The following is a 26,987-nucleotide window of genomic DNA, read 5'->3' on the forward strand; positions in this document are numbered from 1 at the left end:
AATTGACTTGCAAAAGCTGCAGTCAGAGCAGCTGAGACTCCAGAGTGGCAAGTTACAAGATGCAAACAAACAGAGCAGCAATGGCTGCATCCAGAGCAACTGAAACTCCTGCACAGAGAGTTGCAAACAAAGCAGCAATGGCTGCAGCCAGAAACCAGCCCTGGAGGGAAAAAGAAACTCTACATTCGTCTACAATCCAGCCTTGGATTATGCTTCTGCCCTTGCTGTGACATCATCATGCATTGCTGCCACACTGTTTACAGAACAGCTCAGCCTTCAAGTTTCCCTTAAATCTGGCAAGTGCAAAGGCACCAACCTGCAACATTGCCAGGGGTACTGGCAAAGCAAAGGTCCTACAGGAGTATCGGCATCTCATTGTCTGGGATGAGTGTACAATGTCTCACAAAGCTGCCTTGGAAGGTATGATCAAGAGCCTCTAAGATCTTTGACATAATGACAAAACAATGGGAAGAGTGACTCTGGTGTTGGCTGCGGATTTTCGAAGACACTGACAGTCATTCCATGTGGAACCAAAGCTGATGAACTACAGGCCTGCCTCAAAGCTTCATACGTTTGGAAAGCCATTAAGCGGCTCAGCCTCATGTCCAACATACAAGTGCATCTAATGAGTGATGCATTTGCTGGAGAGTTTGCTGCAAGCCTCCTCAAACTGGGAAATGGGGCCATAGTTCCGTCTTGATTCTCAGATACCATCTCAATGAACAACATTGGGAAAACAGTTACAACACTTCAAGAACTGAAAGAGGCAGTTTTTCCAAATGTTGCACATCACTTTCATGACTGCAAGTGCCTATGCCAAAGAGTCATCCTGGCACCAAAAAATGATTCGGTCAATACCATAAACAGATGATTCAGTCAATTGCCTGGCACTGTGCAAAAATGCAAGTCAGTGGACACCGATGAGGCAGTCAACTACCCAACAGAATTTCTGAACTCTCTCGAACCACCAGGTGTGCCTTCATACAATCTGGAGCTCAAGATTGGTGCACCCAACATTCTTCTCAGGAATCTGGACCCACCAGCACTCCGCAATGGAACATGATTGGCTGTCAAAAAGCTCATGCCACATGTGTCATTGAAGCCACCATAACTGGCCATGCAGCGGGACAGGATGTCTTCATTCCACGCATTCCAGTCATTCCCTCTCACCTGCCATTTCAATTTAAATGGCTCCAGTTCCTGATCTGCCTCAGTTTTGCTATGAGCATCAACAAGGCTCAGGGACAATCACTCAAAGTTGTTGGCCCCAACCTGTGAAGCCCATGCTTTTCTCATGGCCAACTCTATGTTGGTTGTTCCAGAGTTGGCAATGGCAAAAACCTTTTGGTCTTGGCACCAGATGGCAAAACATGCAACATTGTCTATCTTGTAGCTCTACACAAATAAAAAAGTATCAAACACCTGGTATCAAAAACTGGGATAGAAAAATGTGATGTGAAATCCTCAGTGCTCTGCTAAAGTCTTAAAAAAGTAAATAAATAATTCTGCCTCACAATTCAGTTGTTTAATATATTTAAATGTTCAACTGTTATAGATTTTTGGTATAACCGAAAGCCACAGTATTAAGCCATATCACACAAGTAAAATAGGATATAAAACTAAACACATACACACAGCTTATTACTAGGGGGAAAATAGAATTCAAATATTTTATTTATAAAACATGAACATCTGATTACTGCAACCCAGACGAAGCCGGGTACTTTGGCTAGTGTTGAACAAAGGTTAAGCCAGTAGTTCTCAACTTTCTCAGGCTCAAGGCTCCCTTCAATAGACTCAAAACATCCCTCAGAAAATGTCTACTATTAATTTTTTCTCAATTCTTGAATACAGGAAAGTCGTAGAAATTCTTCTGCTATCAAGAACTCACTCTATAGCAGGTCAAAATATTTTAACACCATGGATTCCTATTTGAAATCTTGGCTTGTGAATCATGTCTGCACACCAAACAGTGCTAACATTGTTTGCCAACCTTCAGCACCATTGAAAGGATCTCAAGGCACTTGCAGAGCTATGGGCAGGCCTAAGGACAATGACTGCAGCTAAGCTGAGCAAACTGCAGGAGATGGGAGCAGGCTGTTCACTAAGCTAAGGGGACACACCTTTGACTTGTCAGAAGAACATGTGACTGGAAGGGGTGGAGCTCAGGAGGTGTAACCTTGGTTCTCAAGCCAGGGAGCCAGCTTGACTCTGAATGCTGAGTGAAGAGGTTCTGTATACTGAGGCTGGGCTCTGCTTGGGCTAGATCAAGACTGCATGCTCAGGAGAGAGTGAGAATTGCAGGACTAGAGGATTGGGTATGGCAATAGGGGCATTTGGAGACTACAGGGGATGTCTGGGAGACCGTGCAAATGCCCGGGAGCCTGGTAGGCTAAGGGAGTGAGATGAAACTCAGTCACAAAGATAACAGTGAAGTAAGACTCCTGAAAAAAATGTTGCAAAACAAACACCAACAAAGAACAGTAAGTCAGCCATGCATATCCCTGGAAACTTTTTCAAGAGTAGGTTAGACAGACTTGATTGAGTTGGTTTAGTCAGGGATGAACGGGCTTTGAGCAGTAAGTTGGACCAGATGACCTCCAGTTCTACTTTCCTATGATGTTTTTCCTTCCATTCATTCCTCCTTTCATTTTATTTAGTAACCCATTATGGGTTATCTTAGGGCACGCACATCTCACATACTTTTACTAATTGCCATCAACCACAAGCATTCAAGCATGTGTCAGGTTGAAAAAAGAAATCATGTAGTTTTACAAAAATAATACATATTTTATTTCTCCTCTGGCTTACAAACTCTTAGGGCTCATGTTTTCAAGTTGTTCTGTACAATCAATAGGGCTAGAAATGTACTTCAATTAAAAATAGGCAACATTCTGTCCATTATTTAAGAGTTATAGGGTTGATTGAATTGAAAGAGCTGATAGTTCTTACTCTACTGGTAGAACAATGAAAGGGAGGGAGAGTTTATATGAGCCATGAGTCATTGCAATGTTTAGAATATCTGTCCTACTCGGATTACGATGTCTGACACAGGAGAGGTGCAAAGGTATCCAGTGGATACAATCTTTCTTTGTATTTAGATTTCAGTAACAGGATGTGGGGTGCAATTCACATTAAAGAAACCCTGGATGCCATTGTGTATTTGAAAAGTGAATCTTTTGTCCTAAGCAGATATGAAATAATGTTACATGCATTCGATCTGAAAGGTAGGTTGGGAAAATGTCTGTCTGATAATCAGGATTTCCTTTGAATCTGAATCTTTGCAACTTGTAGATATACCTTAGAGACATGCATCACATCTCTAAACTGTATTATATTATATCTCAGGATTGTGGAATGTATTCTGTGTTTGAGATGCTGCTTCATATCCATGTTTACTCAGAAGGCAATTGACTTTTTTTTAGTAATGATGTTACTAATCATTAGATTCTTTTTTTTTAACCATCTGTGAAATGAGCAGTGCAATCAAATTTAGGGGAGAACTAGATGCTATTTGCCATGTGAAATTCAAGTTATGAAAATGGCAGAACAATATAAGCCAGATTGGTATAAATCAGTTCTGTAGCTTCATTAGAAGTCAGTGAAGTTATATGAATTTATACCAACTAAGAATCTGTCCCTATAGCTCATTTACATAAAATGCCTTTGATTGTGGGTCTGTAATTTCCTGCTGAACAAAATTACATCCATGTGATGAAACCATAATATGAATAAAAGGGAAATTTTATTTAACAATAAAAGGGAGATACTTTTTGTATGATGAACTTAGTTTTGTAGGTAATGAACTATTGGCCATAAAATAAAATAATTTTATAGTAAGCAAATTCATGCATTGCTGCATGAAGAACTGTGGCTGAAGTTGCAAGATATGACATTTTTAACAAGCTGGCTGGCTGGCTTGTATGTTTTCCTCTTAGCAGAAAAATGTGATGACCAATTTGATAGCTCTTTTCTCTCTCTCTCCAAAAAAAAAAAAAAAAAAAAACCCCAACAAGAAAAAAAAAGGAACCAAATCAATATTAAACTGAAAATTAAAGTGTAACTCATAGATCTGTTGTAATAACATTGTACTACAAAAAATTGCTATCTTTACTACTTTTCCTACCATTTTTGCATGTATTAAGTACAAGGAAGCAGTGGGATAAAAGATGATATGCGTTTCACCCAATCTAGCAGATCCGCTGTCCTTGGACATATCACAGCATGCTGATCCATCTTGTTTGGTGACATCTATTTCTAGTCATACATTCTGTTCATGGCTGTGCCTTGCTATATGACTTAGGGAAATCATTTTACTTGTACCTTCACAGCAGACCCTCTGTCACAAGGCACTAAGGTGTGCTTGCTCCAGAAGCAGCCTAGCAAAGGGGCCCTGCAGGTTAGGCAGAGCTCTACAGCTGTAGGTTACCTGAATAACAGGCTAATGAGGTAAATAGCTGGCACCTGCAGGTGGTCAGGTGACTGGAAGGAGGCAGGGCCCTCAGAGCATATAAGCTCAGGGCTGGGACTGGCAGAGTTCACTTTCTCTGGCAACTACCAGGGGAAGGAGGTCTTGCACAAGAGCTCCCCTGTGACATTTTGCTACCTCTGAGTGCAGTAAACCTCCAAGAGCTCACAAGGTACCCAGGGCTAGGGGGCATGCTATCTCAGGGGTGGAAATTTACTTTCTTAAGGAGGCAGAGAACTGCCTTCATTGTTAATGTTATGTTATAGCCCTGGGACTTATGTTTGTGTTATTGTTTGTACTGGAGGTTTGGGATGAGGCTGTAAGAGGAGGTACAGTGGCCTCATTAGTGCCCAGAGTGCAGCATGGAATCCTTTTGAGCGCTGCCAGAAGTGGGTGCAGGGCTCAAGCAGTTAGAAAAGTCTGCAACAGGCAGAGGGTGCAAGGCACAGGGCCAGCAGGCCTGGTGCCAGAAGGGAGCAGCCAGACAGGGGCCATGGGCCCAGCACCAAAGGGGCATAGCTACACAGGGGCCAGTAATCCCAGTGCCAGAGGGGCACAGCAGACAGGGTCAGGGAGCCTGGTACCAGAGGGGTGTCCTCACATGGGGCCAGGAGCCCAAGGATCGGAAGAGAGTGAGTGGAGCTAAAGCCAGATCCAACCCAGTGGGCCTAGGCTAGCCAGATTAAAGGGGCAATGGCTGAGGACCCAACAGAGGTGACAACAGTTATAATAGCTGCAGGGCATATGGTATGGTAAAAGGGAGGTTTGGAGTCATGCAATTAGCCCATAAGGCTTGAGGTGTCCAATGCGGCATGGTATTGAAGAGAGGTCCAGTAAGGGGCTCAAGGACCAGTGAGTTCTAGTGAGGCCAACTGAAGGCCCGTGGGCAGACTCCTGATTTATTTTACCAGCAAGACATGGCAGGAAAGATGAGACGGCATCCTTGGTGTGGAACTGTTATGGTCGCAGAGCCACCAGGGGCATTACGGCTACCCTGAGGGATCCTGCTCTGTGACAACCTCCAACACTGTTCTGAAAATCAAATAGACCTCAATTTCATATTCAGCTGCTGCTCCCCAAAAGTAATGGTTGATGCTAATGGGCACTAGTGCAGCAGAAAAAATCCTTCACTGTCTTGCAGCAGTTGTGAAATCTCCTATTTTATATCTGTTTAAACAGTAGACACAAATGAAATGTAAGGAACAACTCTGATGTACTGGGTATGGGAGCATAGAAACTGCCAGAGTAGATCAGATCAGGTGGCTAGTTTGTTTGCTGTGCTGTCATCAAGTGAGATTTGTATGGACTGCTTCACAAAAAGTTATGTGGAACCCTGTTATGGGAATTTATGGGCTGTGTGGGGCTTGTCCCTAGTAGTTGACTCCTGACAGTTAGAATACGTTTTGTCCTGGGAAACAAGAGATTTATGAACTTCTTGTCCCTGGTTTGGTAGTTCTGTGTCTTTTTAAAAATGTTTACTGTTATAATTCTGGACACACTGTTATCCATATAAATAGATAGCTCTTTCTGGCGGGGGTGGGGAGAGTTTGAGTATTGTGAATTTTCAGACTTGGTCATATCATTGGACAGCCCCCAGTTCTGTGAGCTATATATGAATCATATGATTAATTGCTTGCTTCTACCAGAAGTAAATGTCCCTTCTTTCATCAGTGAAGTGTGGAGGCAGAAACATTAAGATGTCTTTGCTACTTCTCCACAGATGCAAATTCAAGCCTTGCTCTGGATTTATACCAAAGTTTGGTCCCTCTGGTCCCAGTTAACCTACTTGTTAGTTGATTGCCCCAGCTCAAATCAACTAGATATCAAAGGCAACTGGGTGTATTGTGACCCACATCACTCCTTGTGCCATTGGCTACAAAACCTGACATACCACAATCATCCTGTGTATGAGTTGCTTGACTTAGGTTGGCCTTTGACCTTTCAATTTCATTTCCTGTGCTCTTATATGAAGTGTAATAAACAGAAATTCCCAACATACCTTTTCTAGAGCACTCATCAATCTGTTTTTATAATCTTCCCTCCTTTGTTTATGTTAAAAAATCTTATTGATTTAAATTGTCAAATAACAAAGTAACAAAGCTATAGCTATCAGAGGTACCAGAAACAAAGAATAATTAGAAAATCAATAAACTACCTAGAATCATTTAGAAGACATTCAAATGACCTTCTAAGAATAAAAACTAAATATTCACGATCCTTGAAATGCAAATCTTAAAAGAGTGTAATGAAATACAAATCTTGGAAGATAGCTTTAATGAAATACAAATACATTTTAATGATTTATAAATCTTAGAAGACAGTTAATGTGCCAAGCAAATTCCAGCTGGCTGCTAATGTTAATTTACCGAACTTTGGCATCTTGAGGATTAGCACCACAGGTTGCAGAGTAAAACAATAGTAAAGAGAACAAAAGGAGCAGGGGCAAAAGAATATGCATAGAAGAAATGTTAATAAAATGTAGCCGGAAAGGGGTAAAAAGGAACAGATACTAAATGCGTGAATAAAATGACAGCATTCCACCAAAATCCCCCTCGCCAAGAACTAATCACGCAACTGAAGAAATATATTGCTTGTGCCTTATATTCATAGTTAATGCCATATTTGACATTAACATTAGAACATAACTGAGAAGTGTATGTTGTCTCATTCATGGTGGAAAGAAGAACCTACTAAGCTGAATACATTCCTATCCATGGCGATTTTAGTAAAGTGGACTCGGAGCAAGTAATATCTGAAACCTATGCGGTCAATCATTCAAACATTTTATTTCCCTCTTTGTAACATAGGGATTGTAATGGAGTGTGTATATCTTCATAGTTTGACAGGGAAGAGGTTAAGGAAGGAGGAGGACAGGAGACACACCCTTGTTCTCCAGCTTATTGCTATAGATACCAGACAAAAGTATGTCTACTTTTATCACATAAAATTGAAAATATCAATGTGTGGGTAGAGGGCAGTTCTCACTAACAGCCCAAGAAACTACCTAGTACGACTATAAGGAACCTATTAAAGATTTGTACCAAAAGATGGCAATAGCTAGATCGGAGGGCAGAAGCCCTCTTAAGACCTAATGTGAAAGTTGTCCACTGGCTTCAATGGACTTCTGGCAAACTTTTCAAAGATCAAACTCTGGATATAGAAAAGGATGACCTGAGGTAACCCCTTCCTGAGGCTTATTGATTGGTTGAGCTGGAAAAAGTCAGGTAGTTAACATTTGGAAGAATTCTAAAGAAATTGGATTAAGGTGTTGTTACACTTTACAGTTTTCATATGCTAAAGAATATTAGGTAGTAAAGTTACCACATACTATGACTGAGCAGTTGCACATTAAGGGTTAATACCCTCTTTAACATGCCCAGCTTTGATTTGCTGTTAAATGGCTGGCAAGCAGGGTCGTAGTTAAGAGCTGCCAAGTCTTCCCCATAGCTATCTGGCTCTCCAGAGACTCCCTTCTTACCTGCCTCCCCCTCCTCCTAGCCCCTTTCCTCAGCTTGCTTCTCACCCACAACTGTCTGGCATTCTCTGAGCCTGTCAGCCCAGGGCAGTACAGTTATGAAAGATAGTTCATCCACATGTGAGGGAGGGCTAAGAGAAGTGCATCCTGGGATACTGGAGGACTACAAGGTGTGGATATTGGCCCTATGGAGCAGACTGATGTTATTGCAACATGAGCTGCCTTATACCGGGTGGAGATAGTCCTTTCCCAAAGAGGCATAACTTTGAAATGCTCAGAAGGTACTTATTTCTTTTTTTCCTGGCCTTAACCTGTAAACCCTCCTATCTTAAGAGTATTTAACACATGGGAAAGGTAATGTCTAACACCGCCCTTAGTATCAGAACCATCCCTGGGGGGTGCGAATTGGGGCAACCGCCCTGGGACCCATGCTTTGAGGGGCCCCACAGAGCTGGGTAGAGAGGCTACAGCTGCAACTTTTGAAACAGAGGCCTCCTGCCTGCTTGGCGGGTTGGGCAGTCTTTGCTTGTTCTGGCTTCCACCCGTCCCACTGTGTCTGGTGTGCCAGGGCTTTCACTCCCCTGCATAAGTGTGCCATGGCATGGGGATGGGGGCCTGCACAGACTGCTTTGCCCCGGGCCCTTCACCCTGCTGGGATCACCTCTGCCTAGTATCCATAAAATATTTCTGTTACAGCCTGAGGTGGGGGAAAATTAAACGTAGAGAGATTTGGTTCAAAGTGTCCAGGAAGAGTCCATTTTGCTCCCTGACCAGGATGACAGCCTTTTCCTACAGACCCTCTAAACCAGGAGTGTACAACTCAAACTATATTGAGCCACATTCCAGTGGAGGGTATCACTAGTGGGAATTGATCTTGAAGCATATCTGCCAGCTGCGAAATGGACAGTGTGTGCAGAGATCAATGAATTGCTGCTCACTGAGGATGCAATTTGTGATGAAGAATAATTTGATTCTCAGTTTTTCTTTTCAAATCTTTTTACATTGTTGATGTTCATGGAATAAGAATGAATGAATGGCAGACCACATTGTGCTTCCCTATCCTATGGCTTTTGTGAGAGTTTTATTAATGTACATCACTAAGGAAATATGAAGTGATAGCTAAAAACCAAAGGGTCAGTGTGGTCTGGCTCAAGATCCAGATTACAGTTCAGAGGTTTCCTTGTATTTTAGGGGATAATGCAAAAGAAGCACACTTCACCAATCCTATGCCTGCTTCCTCTTACATGCTAGATCTCCAATTCTGCATACATAGTCCCACCTCCCCCCCACACACTATTGGTGTCATTTGTGCTCAAAAATGACTAAATCTTCATACCAAAATGGCAGTTACTTGCAAAATTCATACTATTGCAATGAAAAATAGAGGGGCCAGATTTTAAAACTGAGCTTTTCACCTATGGTTAATTTTTAGGGTTTGTTCCCCCCTGTAATTTTACTGAAAAGCCAGCAAAGGCCAGCATGTTCAAATATGTGACTCCTGGTCAGTGTATTTGACAATCATACTGTTTGTTTATGTCTTAAAAGTTGCATGAATTCTGGTGTCCAGGTTTTAAAATTTTGATCAGAGTACTTGATTCTGTAGTACATTATTTCATATCAATGGTTACAAACATTTATGATGTGATGATATTATGTGTATATCTATTTCCATTTACAGTAAGTTTAAATTTAGGATGCGAGTGTGATTTATTTATTTATTTTTAATTAGCATATTCTTGGTTAAGGAACATGTTAGACGAAACATGTGAAATATATATTAAACATTTCCAAGTTGCAATTTGAATGAAGACTGCTTTTTAGCATAAATGAACTGAAGTGAAATGTTGACCTCATTAATTAGCTTCATCTTTAGAATGGCAGTTCTCTAGTAGTGACTAAGAAAGATGTTGCCATTTTCATGCACAGTATATCATTTCTTGTTAACTGGAAATTTTTCACCTTTCTGTGTCAGTCAGATTTGGCAGATGGCTTTTTTGTTGACTTATTCTTTCTAGTAGCAAAGCACTTATTTAAGTAGCAGATGAGCTTTGTTATGTACATGATGATGATAATGCTAGACCTCCTAATCCCTGTAGAAATAGAAGTCCTATATTTAAAGAGGTTCCTATATGTAAAAGCAGCTGAGCAGAAAGAATTTTTTAAGATAGGCTGTAATGTCTTTTCCCTGTCATCTCTGCACAGTAGTAGACAAATAGCTTGAATTGTCTCCCCGCCCTGACTACCCAATTTCAGCTCCCTTCTCACATGTACACCCATGAGCATCCATGCATAGAATTTGAGATATGTGGTGTGAAATAGATACTAATCAGTGCTCATGAGAGGACTGAAGTTTCACCTACTAATATAAAACCACATATAAAGTTGTTAGCTCTGTTTATATCTTGAATCTTACTTTTAAAAAGTGCCTTTGCATATATGTTTTTGTTGTTGTTGTTTTGGGGGGGGGGTTGTTTTTATAGAAATGTATAAATACCCAACACAAATAACAATTATACATAACTCTGATATATTTCCTTTTATTTTGAGTATATCTTAGAAGAATATTCAGAGCCATTTCTTATAATTTTCTTGCATATAGAACGCTTGTTGATTCCAATGACATTCTTACCAAAGGCCCACTTTACTAGGCTTTAATTGTTGGGAGATTATATAAACTTCACCAATTAGTAATTTCTGGGTCCTTTCTTTTTTCCAGGTAATATCAGAACCACTGAGAAGCTGAGCTATGATAAACAGCACCTGTATGAGATAATGGTAACTGCTTTTGACTGTGGGCAGAAACGTGCAACAGAAGATGTGTTAGTACGAGTGGACGTCAAACCAGTTTGTAAACCAGGGTGGCAAGGTAGGGTTTGATAATTTCTATCACTGGATTTCTTCCCATTTGCCTTTGTACAATAGATAGTGTCTTATATCCTTTGCACTGATAAGGAAAATTATTAGATGTTTATATTTTTTACTGAATACAACACCAGGCAAATGCTTGGGTTGTCACTCCAACCTGGTTTATATGGCCACATGACTCAGAAATAAGTGATTCTCCACTAGTTGGATCAAAAGACTCAGGTTACATAAAATCCTAATTTTAAACCCTCTCCTGAAATGTAATCCAAGATCTATTTTGAGGTTCAAAAATAACTTTTCTTTTCATTTTTGTATAAGACTATCTAAAGCCCATAAGGCTAGGATAGAACAAGCAAGGCTGATTTAAGTTAGTGCAGTGTCAACAGAACTATTCATATCAGTTTCTTCCAGTTAGTATTAACCAATTGGCCCCATTGCTGTATTTCTACAGGCACATCAATAAGGGCATGTTCTACAGGAAATGAGGTGGAAGGATGGGGTGATGTTTGGGTTATGTCTTGAACCTTGGGAGATACAGGTTCAATTTCATACTTGGCAATGGATGTCCTGTGTGACTATGGGTCAAATCGGCACCCAATCCACAAAGGAAGTAAAAAACCAAACACCAATTAAGAAACATAAATTGTGAATCCTTGTATTAATCCCTATACCATGGCTCCCTGTCTATAAAATAGGGGTAATAACTATTCCCTTGGTTGTCTTGAGGATAAAGAATTGCAAAAAAAGACAGCTTAGCTCCTGTTCATGAGGATTATATAAGTAACCAATGTAAACAGAATCTGCAGGTATAAGTAGGGTCTAAATTTAGCCTTCCCAATCTTAATTATTAGTAAGGATACATGAGAAAAGAGAGAAGCCATCTTGAGTGTCATAGAGATAACAATTATGAGAAACAACTTTTTCCTTGGAAGCTGAGTACACTGGGTCAGGAAGTCATTGGATACAATACATCCATAAATGATTATTTGGTTTTTGGAGTGATTATTTAGAACAGAACCACACTTTCATGATTAGGAATTGTACACTTCTATTGTACATGTGTCCAGAGCAAATGAAGGACATCTTTTCTAAAGATAAGCAAGTATCCAAAAGAAAGCAATATGGCATATCCTCATCTTGGAATCAAGTAAAATGTTTTTTTTCCCCATCAAATGTGTGTATGGTGGTGAGTCCCTTGTCTTAGAAGCTATTATAAGGTGGGTGCCTGGAGAACAGGCAGCTGCTGCAACTCCAGCTCTCACCCCAACCCTGTATCAGGGCCAAATGCATAGCTGTTGAGTGCCCTCCATGCCACCTTTGCAATCCCTGCCTCTCCTCCTGTAGCCTTAAGGCCCTGCTCCTCATACCCTATTCTCCCTCTGTACTCCCCTTTTCCCTCATGCATCTTCTCTCCAACCCCATAGCCTCTTGCACTACTACAGACCCCCTCCCCACAATTGCTTATCCTAGCTCCACCACAGTAGGCACCATCCCTGCTTCAGCTTGGAGTATGGAAGATGGTCTCAGCCCAGCCCGGTAGCAGCAGTGCTGGCTGAGGCTGTGCCCTGTGCCCCAGGCTGGAGTGGGGAGGGTGCCAGGGTAAGGGTAAGAAGTTGGAGGGGGTGGCGAAGCTATGTGGGGCTGGAGGAGGGGGATAGGAGCAGAAACTGCAGGAGAGGGCAGGCACAAGTGAGGGACAGGTGGTAAGGGTCTGCTGCCCTACTGTCTGTCCTGCACTGCCTATCCCACTACCATTGATTTTCCCACTGCAGTGGTGAGGGGGACAAATTTAAGGCAAACCTCCAATAATTAGATTCTGTACATGGAAAATTATAACAATTTTATACATTTTTCTTCATGTATGGAATCTAATTATTTTGGGGGTCAGCTTAACTTCAGGGTCATCTTGGATTTGGGTAAATACGGTATTTTTATAGGTGGTTTTCTTGAGGAAAAATTCTGTTTCATATACAAGACAAATGAGAGCTTTTAAACTAGGATTTTATTTGCAATTACACTAAAATTTAAACTCAGAAACAAGTACTAAATAATGCAATTGGTGGTTGGTAACTTCTTCATTCCACATACAGATTTTATTGAATAAGTATTCAAAACCAAACAAACAAAACAACCAGTACTCCATACACAGCATGTTAATAGCACAATTATGTTGCTTTTAAAAATAAATTTATTTTTAAGAGCAAATTTATTTTAAAGGAAGTCTACAAAATATTACACAAAACCTTACGTAACCTCTGTTTCTGGGGTGGGGGGGAAGTTCCTCCTTAATAGTATATGAAATGTATTTAACCTCTTTATGGTCTTAGCAAAAGGTTGGACTCTAGTTCTTTTCACATATAGAATTTATATTTCTCTGTTCTAGACATCAAAGCAGTATGTGACTTGTGTTGACTGTCGAAGAAGATTGGGATACCAGCCTGTTATTTTAATGTAATAACATTGAGAGAATGGACTGGATCCTTTTACAATCTTTGGATTGTAAAAGAAAATGCATTAAACTGAGGAAATACCTATTTAAAATTAGTAGAGAAAACATTGGCTTTAAAAATATACAGTATGGGGTACCAGAAAAAAAACAGCACATCCAAGACTTCTCTAAGATGTATGCAGTAATGTGATCACAGAGTTTTAGGCCTCATTATGATTGGTTGTAATGTTGGATATTGTTACTGTAAGCTATTTTGCACAATTGTGTTCTTTGTTCCTTAGAGGAGCTATAGTTCAAGATTATATGCGGAGTCTTCAGTGTAGGTAATGGAGAAAAATTTTGTTAGTTAACTCTGAGCTAAATTCTGCTGTCAGTTACACCAGGTACTTCCATATTAGCTCATGGCATTGGAATTACTCTGCTTTTACATTAGTGAGACAAAAGGCAGAATCTCTCACTATGTATATTTTTCTTCAGGTCACTTAGCCTGACTGCATTACATGTTTCTGCCTGTATTTTAAGATCCTTACATGCCATTTTCTGTGTGCTTAGCAGCACCAAACTGGATCATGATACTTAGCAAAGATAAATAATATTTTACAAGTGAGATACTTAATGTTTACCAATTCTATATTTCCATGGACAAGAAGAAATTTAAGACAGTGGCCACTTAGTCTCAGCATATTATTTATATCTTCCCTTCTAAGTTGTATCTAGTCTGTAAACCTTTTTGTTCATTGCTAGAGAAAAGGGAAATGCAGAATATTTCTGGTACTTAAAAAATATTGGATTCCTATATTAAAGTATTTGATGTGTAAACCACATATATGTAGGATGACAATTCTTTTTTCTGTCACACAGTCACATAGCTCCTATGTTCTTTGACAACAGTGATCAATTTTAGTAATCTTGGAGCAGTAAAATATTCTTAATGGTGCCTAAAGACCATTCCTTGGATCCTGTGACCATACTAGAAAAAATAGAGAAATATCTTATAATATGACATTTGAAGTGGCCTGTAGTGTTAGCCTCACTGGGTTTTTTTTACCAGAAAAAAATCTACCCAACTTGAATTTGTTTTTGTTTTAATTTCAGTTTGTAATTTGTTTGTCTTGCTTGTTTTCAAAATGTTATTATCTAAATGCTCTGAATTTGGATATCAACATTTTGCTAGTAACATTCAGCTCTTTGTGATCTTCATTAACTGGGACAGCAGTTAGCCTAACATAAACCTAATGTTAAAAATTTCAGTGAGGTAACAGATGTCCTTCAAATAACCCAAATCGCTCAGGGGTAAGGCAGCAAAGAATTGGCATATACAAAGTGCAATTCAAGTACAAATTGATTCCTGTTTCTTGAGGCTAACTCCACATGACTAATATATATAACAGAGCAAACAAAATTCAACAGACTTTAGTCCTACTCTTTAAACAATTTTCCCTTAGGCAGAAAATAATTCTAGTATAGTTAAAGGTCTCCATCAAACTTAGCAGCAACTTTAGTCTCATGTAATACTATAGTGCTTACAGCAAACCTACAAACAAAATGTACGAGCTCTTCAGGAGAGGATAAAACTGTTTTATTGAGAAGCCTTCTTAGGCCTAGGGACAGAAGTCACGCACATATTTGTTTAAGTGATTGAAAACCGGTTTAAACTTGTAACAGAACAGAAACTTAATGCACATAAACCACTTTCAAAATGGCCAAATGCAGTTTAGGATAAACTGGGATGGAGGATGTAGCATCAGATTTAACTGGCTTAGGTTAAACTAGTTTATGGAACTTCTGTCCCAGATCCCCTACCAACTCAATTTACCTTGCAATCCCCCAGCATGATGCTTTGCAGCCCTGGGATGTGGTATCTGCTCCACTGAAGCAGGGCTGGTCCTGCTCCCAGCTGTCACAGAGCTGAGGCAGTAAAGTCTCTGTTTACTGCTCTGCCTAGCCTGCTTCCTGCCTGTGCCTATCAGCCTGGCAGGATGGGGTAGGGGCAGGGGAACAGACCCACCCCACAGACTACCCTTGCCCAGATCTGTACAACATGGGTGGGAGGGTAGGAAAGCCCCCATGGTGGGGGTTCCTACTCTCCCTTGCAGTCCAGTGAGCTGGGCTGGGATCACCCCAAACCTGTCCCCTCACTGGCCTCTGAGAGGTGGGATATTTTGGGAGGGGGAATGCACCATCTGTCCTGGTAGTGGGGGAGCTCACTGGGCTGCAGGCAGGGGAAAATCCTCCCCCCCCCATGGAGGCTCCTGTTCTGGAACACTGAACAGTTTGGTTTGTTATTGGCTCAATCTACACAGCATAGAAAAACCTGGAAAGCTTTAATCGTTGGCAATGTCCTGAGGGATAGCTAGCATGGGTTTGTTGCGGGTAGGTCTTGTTTGACCAATTTTATTTCCTTTTACAACCAAGTGACCTATCACCTGGATAAGGGAGAAGAGATTGATGTCATATATCTTGACCTTAAAGAAGCCTTTGATCTGGTATCCCATGATCACCTCTTAGCAAAACGGGCCGACCGCAGCCTCTGCTTTACCATGATCCGCTGGCTGAGGAACTGACTCTGTGGTTGGACTCAGAGGGTGGTGGTTGACAGAAGTCAAATTGTCATGGTGCACTGTGACCAGTGGGGTCCCTCAAGGCTCTGTCCTTGAGCCAACACTATTCAACATCTTCATTAATGATGTGGACATTGGTATCAGAAGTGGACTGGCCAAGTTCACCAATGACACCAAACTTTAAGGTAAAGCGTTCACACCTGAGGACAGGAAGGCAATCCAGGCTGACCTTGACAGGCCCAGGAAATGGCCGGATGAGAACCTGATGGTGTTTAACACCAAAAAAATGCAAGGTTTTCCACATTGGGAAGAAAAACTCACAGCATGCTTATAGGCTTGTCAGTGCTACACTGGCTAGCACTATGGAAGAAAGGGACTTGGGGGTCATGATTGACCACAAGATGAACATGAGACATCAATGTGATGCTGTGGCTAGTAAAGCTAGCAAAATGCTGGCTTGCATCCTTAGGTGCTTCTTAAGGAAACTGCAGGACATCATTCTCCAATTTTACTTGGCTTGGTGAGGCTGCAGCTGGAGTACTGCATCCAGTTTTGGGCTCCACAATTCAAAAAGGATGTGGAGAAGCTTGAGAGGGTGCAGAGAAGAGCCATGTGCATGATCAGAGGTCAGGAAAGCAGACTGTGAGAGGGGTATCAATACTGGAGCCTTCCTGGGAGTGGATCTGCCCTCCTGTAATGGGCCAACTGCCTGCTTACTTGCCTGCCACGCTTTGATCTTATTTGATTAGAAGATGGTTGTAATCAGCGTCCCAGTGACAGGGGGCACCACCTGCAGCTCCTTTTCCTCCCCTACACCACAGCCCAAGCCTCGCAGATGGAGTTGACGTGGTTTCCTGGGCCTTGTTGTTTTCTAGCCCTCCTCTTTACTCCCGGGGCAGCTCCCTACTGCCCCCCCCCTCGCTCTGGGGCAACTCCCTACTGCCCCCCGTCTCGCTCCGGTGTTTCTGGGCTGGGGCCAATGCGCCCCCTAAGAGTGCTGCGCCCTCTCCAGTGCCAGGAGGCCCCACGCTACCGTGGAGCTCCTATGAGGCCTCCTCTACCCCTAATAGCCTCGGCCAGTCCTCCGGTCAAAACAGTAAACATAAAGCCCCTGGGCTACAACATAATAAACTAGACTGTCCGGTCAAACAAAAATCTGCTCCCTACTAGAGAGTGAGGGAGCTGGGGAAGAAGGGCTCCGCCAACCTCAGCAGTGACCAGGAGATGCTCTCATGACCAGAGTCCTCCCCTCTGTCTGAGCTGAGTCCCTACTCCCACGGCTGCTGGAGAGGGACTGCCTTCCTGGCCTCCTACCTGGGCTTAAGAAGGGATAAGCCCTGCCCCGTCCTAGTCAGCTGGTTTCACCAGTTGTCCCAGCAACCAGCACCTGTGCAGCCCTGGTGACTGGCAGCTGAGCCTCCCCCTTTCTGCCACTAGGGGTCTCCCCAGAGCAGTCTCCGCTCTCAGGCGCAGGACACCTGAGTGCACTGCGACACAGACCCTATGATGAGATGCTGAGAGCTATGGCACTCTTCAGCCTGGAAAAGCGTAGGCCCAGGGGTGATCTGGTGGGCACGTATAAGTTTATAAGGGGTGCTCACCAGGATCTGGGGGAACATCTGTTTACCAGACTGCCCTGAGGGATGACAAGATCAAATGGTCACAAACTCCTTCATGACCGTTTCAGGCTTCTTTTCTGTCTGACCCCCCAAGGTCTGGAATGGCCTGCCACCAGAGGTAGTTCAGGCACCTACTTTGAACACCTTGAAGAGAAATTTGGATGTTTATCTTGTGGGATCCTATGACCCCAGCTGACTTCCTGCCCCTGGGGCAGGGGGCTGGACTCGAAGGTCTTCCGAGGTCCTTTCCAGCCCAAATGTCTATGAAATCTCTGAAATTCTGCCTTGGACTTTTTGAACCTCTATACTTTGCCTAGAAATGCAAACTTGAGCCAAACTGTTATTAAACGGGTCTAAGTAGGTGAAAATTCGTTTACTTTCATACACTTAGAAATAGAAATTAATGAATCAAATTAATGTCTAGTCAGTTACTGTATTGTATTCACTAGCATTAACCAGGCACAATATTGGTCCAGTAACTTTACAACAAGCTACAGCTTTGTCTCCATATGCTTGTGTTCTCAGTTCCATTAGTTTCAAACAATGTAGTGTTTATTCTCTTCTTGTTATTCAAGTTGAATGAATTTAAATCAAAAGTTTAGGCGCTTTGCTGTTATGGACATTTATTTTAGTAAAAAAAAACAAAAACAAAAGAGAGAGCAGGAAAAGATAGTTACAAACTATCACTGTCGCCATCATATCTATTTGTCTACAGTAGTATTTTTGCCTTTGCTAATTTTCCATGGACATTTTGGCCTGTTTTGTTTTTGGTTGCCATATTCCAGTCTTTGTTTGGCCAGCACATAATGTAGAAATATCGCAGCCTAATACCCATCACTAATTTGGTTCCCTAGCCGTGTAAATATTAACCTGTGTAGAATTTGTTCCTGATTCATATCACTGAGAGCAGATTCAGACTCATTCTTTTGGACCAGGTAATTGTATTTTAATTAACATGTACAATTTAAACCTAATATTTAGATACGGACACCTAATAATTGTTTTAAAATTAAGTTATTCTACATATCTGTAGAACAAGTTTTTGATAATCAACTAAAAAAAGGTAAAGCTCAATCCTCCTTTCTTCTTCCAAGTAAAATTCCCCTTAAAGGTGCAATTATTCATAGAGGTAAGTGATTCAGGATTATGTCAGTGAAAATTTATATAGACGTTGACTTTAATGAAGCTATTATGATTTATACTGGCCTAGAATTCATTCCTAATGATGCACCTACCTGTAGCCCTGTACAGTTTTGTTTGCTTTGTATGCAACAAGACAAATCACGGGCCCAATTTTTTTTGGCTGCATTGGTTCCATATCCACATAAATATTGATCTGTATAGAGTTGCTGCTGATTTATGTCAATTAGAGGAGAATCTGGTTTAATAGAAAACAGATTATGAAAAAGATTCTCTTAAGGATGAAGGTTATTACATATAATTGTAGTTTTTCCAAAACAGTTATAGAAATATAGAGGCAAAAAGTAGAAGTGATAAAAGTGGAGGAAAAAAATGTGAAACATTGTCTTCATTCTTGACCTGCCCTACAGTTCTGAAAGCATTGAACTCTTGAAAGCAGAGATGGTTTTGTATCTTGGCAAAGTATCTACTATGAAATTTATTCCTCCAAATCAGATTAGAATGACAGCTTTTTTATTGCTTGACGACTGCTCTTCTATTTTTCATGCCCTTGACTGACTAGCTATAGCTGGAATGTAAACTTTTAAACTCATTCCTGTCTTCAGCTCCACAGCATTGTTTGTATAACAGAGTATTTTTAGATTCTATGCTAATCAGCAGCTTAATAATAACAAGTTAAAGTGTCTTTGAAGACAGCACTAATTGAGTAGAACTAGGGTACTCCCCTGAGAAGTCCCAAGCTCAAGTGCCTGTTTCAGTATACTGTAGGCTTTTTTTCCTAACATTGCTTCATTGTTGACTTGTATTCAGTTTGCAGTCCACTATAATGCTTCTCCCTGCACTATAATCTCGCTGTGCAGTACTGCAGCCTGGTCAGGCATTCCCCAGTTTGTATTTGTGGCCTTGATCAGTCCATCTTATATGCAGTGCTTAGCACTTGTCTTCATTGTATTTCATTTGATTTATATCATGCCCTTTCTCCAGGTTAGCGAGGTCATTTTGAAGCCAAATCTGGTCTTCAAAAGTGTCTGCTCCCTCACACATTTTGGTACCATTTGCAAATTTACCAAGTGTGGACTCTGTTCCATCTCCCAAGTGATTAATTAGGATATTACCATATTTACTTGCATCCTTTCCCCAAAAGTCAGCCTTCCAGTAATTGGGATGGATAGTGAAGAAGCTGATTTTTCTACACTGGAATGAAGAGGAAGCATGGAGACTGTAACCTACTTCATTTGTTATACTCTAGGTACTTAGAAATAGATTCCTTGAGTATATGTACCAGTATCTTTTTGGATATCAAAGCAAGGCTGACTGGTCTGTAATTCGTTGAGTTGCCTCTGTCCCCTTGTTTACAAATGAGTGCTGTATTTACCCAGTTCCAGTCATCTGGGACTTCACCTAATCTCAATTAGTTCTTCAAGGTAATAGCTAATGGCTGTGCTATTATTTCAGCCAATTATTTGAGTACTTTAGGCTGAATCTCATCTGGCATCGTTGATTTAAAAATCTCCAGACTGATTAAGTAATCTCTATACATGTCTCTTCCTACTTCAGGCTGATTATCTATTTTCCCAGTGGTTAACTGTGCTTATCAGCTAATAGTTGGCCTTCTTTTGTGAAGACTGAAGTAATAAAAGCATTAGATACTGCAGCATTTTCTGCATCATCCAGTATTACATTCTATTCCCTGTTGAGTGAGATTTGAAAGTTCCTAGGTCATTCTCTTATTTCGAGCATACTTATGGAATTCTTTTTGGGGCCTACTATTTCCCTTGTCAGTTGTATCTCAGTTTGTGTTTTGGCCTTCCTGACTTGCTCCTATCATCTTTATGCTATATGCCTGTACTTATCCTTACTAATAGGTAGGGATCTACATAATTCGAGAAGGCAGGTGACCAATTTCATGGGCAGATTGTGGGGATGGCTGCCATTTTTGTGGGTTTATCGTGACAGGGCCCCCCACACATCTTATTGGCTGAGGGACCCCTGCCAGTCAGGGGCCCTGGATGCGTGGGCTCCCTCGGGAAATGGCACGTTTCCCCTTGCGGGCAAGCAGCACTGTAGATTGTAAGGGGTCCTGCTGAGAGTGTGATGCAGGGGGTGCTGTCTGCATGTGCACAGTCATATGCATACACATGGCCTGGAACATAGCTATGCAGTGTGGAGAGCAGCTCTCTGCAGGTAAGTATATGGGGGAAAGAGGTTTGGGAGAAGGAAGGGGTATGGGGAGGGCAGATTGAGAGAGAGATTGGGGCAGGGGCTGGGGGTGCTGCCCAGCCAGGGAAGTGCATAGGGCCAGGGCAGGAAGCAGGACACAGCCACAGGCAGATCATTCAGGAGGCAAGCTGTGCATACCCCCAAATGGAGGCATGGGGGGGATGTACCCCTCCTCAGACTTGTGCGAAGGACAGATTCAGGCTGCTGACTCTGCGCTCAGGGCTCTCTGCTCTGCTGCCTTTTCCTCAGGAGCCCTGCATCAGCTGCTTACTGCCAGGTGGGCAGAGGGCACACCTCTGATGCAGAGCTCTCGAGGCAAAGGGAACAGGGTGGAGAATCCCGAGGTCTCAGTGGGCAGCCCTCATCTGCCCTCTGCTCTGCTCAGGTCATGGCAGGGGAAAAGGAGAGTGAAGAGCAGGGAGGAGAAGCAGGCATGTGCCAAACCACGCCCCAGCCTGGCTAGGTCCATTCAGCTTCCCCCACAAGGCACTGAGTCCTGCCTTACCCTTGGCAGTGGCAGCACCAGAAGGTGAAAGGGACCCATCCTCTTGCTGGGGCCCAGGGCTCTAATAAATCTTAATCCACCCCTGGGTGGCCCCTCCCCCCCCCAACTGATTGGGTAAGAGAGCTGTCTGTCATATGGCCCTGCCTCTCGCCATTCATTGGCTAAAAGGGCTGTCAGTCATGTGGCCCTACCTCCTCACTGATGATTAGGGGAGAAGGATGGGGCCAGACAACAGACCACCCCCCAATCAGTGATGGGGGGTGCAGTAGTCATGTTGCCTGCTTCCCTTCATGCTGGTAACCACTGTCCCCACTTCCTGCCAGATTGCAGTGGTTGTGAGGACTACTGGTTCCCACTGGGGAGCCAGCATTCTATTTTTAGTAGGCTTCCCCCCCCCCCCCCGTGGATTTCATGGGTATCACCTAACCTCACGATTTCCACGGAATCTGCAAAAAGATTTAACTAGATCCCTAGTAATAGGCTAAGTGTTTTGTTTTTTTTTTTGTGGGATATTTATTTTTTAATATTTAATGGAGCTAATCTCTTGTTTCATTTTCTATCCTTCCTTTGCATCTGGACCTTGTGGCTATCTGTGCACATGCTTGTTCACATTCTAATTAGAATGCATCAGAGCAGACTTGATGAATTAAGCCTGTTTTACATTCTAATTAGAATGCTCCAGGGTCATCTCACTATCAAGTGTATTAAGTTCCCATGCATTTTAAAATGGCCATGGGGGAGATTTATCTAAACCTCATTGAATGAAGTTTAGATAGTGTCCCACAGCCCTTTCCAAATGTCCAGGGGCTTAATATACATGATGGTGAGGCATTTTAATTCAAGTGGTTGTCGAGGAACCACTCTAATTAAAATCCCCTCCACCGCATTCCCAGGCATGTGTGTAGGTATCCTATGCTTTTGTGCCCTTAATGCTGTTTCTTTAAGGTACAAAATTTCTCCATCCCCCCCAACAAAATCTCCAACAACCCCCTCCAAAAAATCTCCCAAATCAGAACAAAATTAATCAAAATTTAGGCATGAGTGTACCAAACCCCAGGGCACGTCAGTAAAAATAGTGTTTTGATTTTTTTACAGTGATTAGTTTACATTTCAAAATAAAAATAGTTTTAAAATAAAGAACCAGAATATTTTATTGGAAAAAAAAAAAAAGTCAAAAACAAAAAAAACCCCAATTTCAAAACTTATTTGAAAAGTGTTCAAATCTAGATGCTAATTGAAATTGACCGTTTCTCTCTCACAAACCCCGCCAAACCTTTGTTTGGAGGAATCAGCTGCTTTTTTTTTTTTTTTTAATGAAAAAAAATTTGAGGAATTAGCAATTTAGACAGAAAAGGGAAAGCAGAACTTGCTATTCTAAGCCCTCTGGTAGATGTCCTAAAATATTAAGACCTGAGGGAGCATATCAGGATGTAAATATATCACACATGACCTGAATTAAAACAGGAGCAGTACAGTCATTTGCACATACAGTCCTTCCCAGTTGCATTGCTGCTCCTCCACCAGCAGGTGGCTGATGAGAGTACACAATCAGGCCAGTTAGGGAGTGACAGTACAGATGTGCACTGCAATGTTGCACATTCTATCCTGCATTCTTTGGGGTGGGGTTTGAAGTGGGACCATGGTCTTGATATGTCTGCAGGATCATGAGACAAAACACTTTCTACCAGGAAAAATATGTTTTTTACAGCCTTAATGTTTGTTATATTTTGAAAAAGGGAAAGAAACTGGTACAAAGATCATCTAATACATTCAACCTGCCAAAAGTTTGACCAGTTACTGATAAATTAAACAAAAAGTAAAATGTTTATTTTAGTTCAGAAAAACAGACTGATTTTAAAGAAGTAACAGTCATTAACATGGTGAGAAGCTGTAAATCAGTCGGTCCTAATTCAGGGGAACCATGTAATTTAACCATCTCTTTCCAAAATACACAATAAAAAACTTAAGGTTATAAGTATTTTTTTCAGGCATGTCCAGCTCTCGCTATCCTTTCTATATAAAAGCCATGCACCTAACTATTGGATTGCCTGGATATGGGAAGTTAAGGGTTCCAGCATGCTACTTTTTGCCATATAATTTGTCATCCCTCACTCACTCGTGGTTCATTTTGCCCATCCAGCTTATCAGCTGTCTCCTGACATTTGTACTCATAACTTAGTCTGAAAATAACAAATGACTGAGACTTTAATATAAAATGTATCCTTTTCTTTACAATTTTTTTTATCACTAAGTCCTGCAAATCTACATATGCAAGCATGCCATTTAGTGGATCATTATCTGACAAGTACACTTGTTCAGGAGCAAAATACATGCTTTAAAATGTCTCAGTGATAGGTAATATTCATGGTATACTAGAAATATTTCTATCCAAGGGAGTATGAATACCAAAAAATTATTGTGGAATAATGATATTTTGTTTAAATTAAGTCTCTTGGAATTTGTAACTTCTCTACGGTATGTAAATGTAAAAAAGTAAGAGTTGCACAGATGTGGCAGATATATTATCCAAGTAATTCCTGTTGTCCTTAGTTACACTTGGGTTTGTCCTGGAAAAATGACTTGGAGAATTACATTAAGTTGATTTTTTGGGTGAGGGGAGGGGAGGGCTTGGGTTTTTTTTGTTTGCTTGCTTTTTGAGAAGATGTATTGTGATTATAGTGAATAAGACAACACTGCAGTCCTGATCTTCAGGAGTAAACTGAGGGATAAATCCAATTTTACCTTTACATACTTGTCTGGCATTTAAGTAGCTATGTAACTTCAATTTTCAATGCTTATGCACAGTTTTGATTCCATGAAGAGGTGGATCTGGGAAAGCGAAGTTGCACCTCTTTCAGTCATGTTGCAGATGTGCACTAAACTCTCCAAATTCACCACCTCATAATTATGACTTCTGCCAGAGTCAAAGGTAATGTATGGCTCCAGGACCCCAGGAATGAATGCTGCTGCTGCCACTTGCCCCCTCCCCTCACCCCTCATCTTTTTTTCTGCCTTAAGGAATGTCCAAGATCGGGGGAGGTGAGCAGTGTGGCATTTACCCCTTGGTCCCAGACCCATGTTGAGGTCAGCTCTAACAGAAGCCATATTGATGAACCAGTGAGTACAAAATGTTCACTGTGCGTGTGCAGCACAACCAAAAGGGAATGTGACTGTATCCCTCTGTTCCCTTATCCTGAATCACCCCATGATTCATGTAACTACATTTGCCCTATGTCTTTCTACTGTCAAGGACCAGAAAACTATACTTTGGTTGAATAGGTGACCAGGTAGAATAGAATTTCTTAGGCACAGCACTGAATGGGGATGTCCAGACAAGTGAGCACATGGGTTTCCCTGGGGACAATTAGCAGTGGCACATGTTTATGCTGCTGCTACTTGTCCCTGGGGAATGCCTGTGACATTGGACCCCTACGAGGCAGGGCAGGGCAGTTGGTGATGGATGCGCGAGAGAAGGCAGAACTCTTCAACAAGTTCTTTGCTTCCGTGTTCCTGTCCGCTGACAATGGGGTGCTCTTGGGTGATAGTGTAGAGAGGCCCAGGAAGGATGTGAGTCCCCCGACTGTTAGTTCAGACCTAGTTAAGGACTACCTGGAGGGCTTAGATGTGTCCAAGTCAGCGGGCCCGGATGACCTTCATCTGCGAGTGCTGAGGGAATTGGCTGGTGTCATTATGGAGCCATTGGCACGGCTGTTCGAGGACTCCTGGTGCTCGGGCCAAGTCCCTGAGGACTGGAAAAGGGCCAATGTGGTCCCTATTTTCAAGAAGGGGAGGAAGAAAGAGCCTGGCAACCACAGTCCAGTCAGCCTCACTTCTATCCTGGGGAAGGTCTTTGAAAAAATTATCAAGGGCCACATTGGTGAGAGCCCTGCAGGAGAAGTGATGTTGAGGGGTAACTAGCATGGGTTCGTGCAACGCTGATCGTGCCTCACTAACTTGGTCTCTTTCTATGACCAAGTAACAAAGAGCTTAGATGTGAAGGAGGATGTTGATATCATCTTCTTGGACTTCCAGAAGGCCTTTGACACAATGTCCCACCCAATTCTGGTGGGCAAGCTGAGGGACTGCAGCATTGACGAATGTACAGTCACATGGGTGGCAAACTGGCTGCAGGGTCGAACCCAGGGGGTGGTGGTGGATGAGTCAATGTCGACCTGGGAGGATGTGGGCAGCGGAGTCCCCCAGGGCTCGGTCCTTGGGCCGGTGCTGTTCAACATTTTCATTAGCGACCTGGACGAGGGTGTGGAGAGTACCCTGTTCAAGTTCGCTGATGACAGCAAGCTGTGGGGTAAAGTGAATACACCGGCAGGCAGGGACCGCATCCAGGCAGACCTGGATAGGTTAGAGAAGTGGGCAGATCTGAACAGGATGTGATTCAACAAGGACAAGTGCAGAGTGCTGCACCTGGGGAGAGGGACCCAGCATTCTGGTTATAGGTTAGGGGCTGACTTTCTCAGCAGCACAGAGGCAGAGAGGGATCTTGGAGTCAGAATTGACTCCAGGATGAATATAAGTCGCCAATGCAATGAAGCGATAGGCAGAGCCAACTGCATCCTGTCCTGCATCAACAGGGGCATCACTAACAGGTCCAGAGAGGTCTTGCTCCCCCTCTATGCGGTGCTGGTCAGGCTGCAGCTGGAGTACTGTGTCCGGTTCTGGACGCCGCACTTCAAGAAGGACATGGAGAACCTGGAGAAGATCCAGAGGAGGGCCACTCATATGGTTGAGGGCCTCCGTGGCCAGCCCTATGAGGAGAGGCTGAGGGACCTGAATCTCTTCAGTCTCCACAAGAGGAGACTGAGGAGGGGATCTTGTGGCTGCCTACAACCTTATCAGGGGCCAGCAGCAGGGACTCAGGGACAGTCTGTTCACCAGGGCCCCCCTTGGAGTCACCAGGAACAATGGCCACAAGCTGAAGGAGGATAGGTTTAGGTTAGATATTAGGAAGAACTACTTCCCTGTAAGGGTGGCCAGAGCCTGGAATAGGCTTCCCAGAGAGGTGGTGCTCTCACCTTCCCTGGAAATCTTCAAGAGGAGACTGGATGAGCACCTGGCTGGGGTCTTATGACCCCTACCACCCCCCAGTGCTCCTTCCTGCCCATGGCAGGGGGTCAGACTAGATGATCTGTCTAGGTCCCTTCTGACTTGTTGATTCTATGATATGCTCTGGTGTGCAGCAAGTTACCCTGGGTGGGGTAGGGGAGGTTGGAGCCAGTACCTGAGCTGGCTCTAGCAACCCTACCTGAGGTCCTCGGTACCTCCTGTAGCTTCAGTGGTAGTGATCCAGATGCATGGACCCTGGCTGGCAGCTGAAGCATAGATCTGGCTGGTTAAGCTCCAGTTTTGGGTGTACACACTGGTGCCCCGCTTTTTTCTGCCTCAGGTTTTTTTTTGACACAAGGATCTGTCAGTGTCAACCTCTGCTCCCCCCGCCACATTGTTAATTAGCAGGGATCCTGCTTTTCTGTTTAAAAATTGCAAATTCTCTGATAAAAATCCACACATTGTCAGATTAACTCCCCTCAAACCTGTGTTTCCCCACAATTTTGTGTGTGTGTGTGTGTGTAAATACCTATACCTATACATTTTGGTATTTGGTTTTGGGTTTTTATCGTGGAAAACCATAGCTCCCCTGTCCCCTTCACTCACCAAGATGTGGGTACAGCT

The 26,987-nt window shown here is 42.6% G+C and overlaps 1 protein-coding gene across 2 annotated transcripts in view; it reads left to right on the forward strand.

The window, feature by feature from the left end:
• CLSTN2 (calsyntenin 2) overlaps nt 1-26,987 on the forward strand; it is an 840,356-nt gene that overhangs the window by 654,231 nt on the left and 159,138 nt on the right. For both annotated transcript variants that reach the window (XM_090056008.1, XM_090056009.1), the window contains one exon: nt 10,660-10,809. In XM_090056008.1, the coding sequence (XP_089912134.1) occupies nt 10,660-10,809 (150 nt within the window). The remainder of the gene's footprint in view (nt 1-10,659; nt 10,810-26,987) is intronic.

Source organism: Crocodylus siamensis, chromosome 6 (genome assembly GCF_052110815.1).
Source record: "Crocodylus siamensis isolate JL-2025a chromosome 6, ASM5211081v1, whole genome shotgun sequence".
NCBI lineage: Eukaryota > Metazoa > Chordata > Crocodylia > Crocodylidae > Crocodylus > Crocodylus siamensis.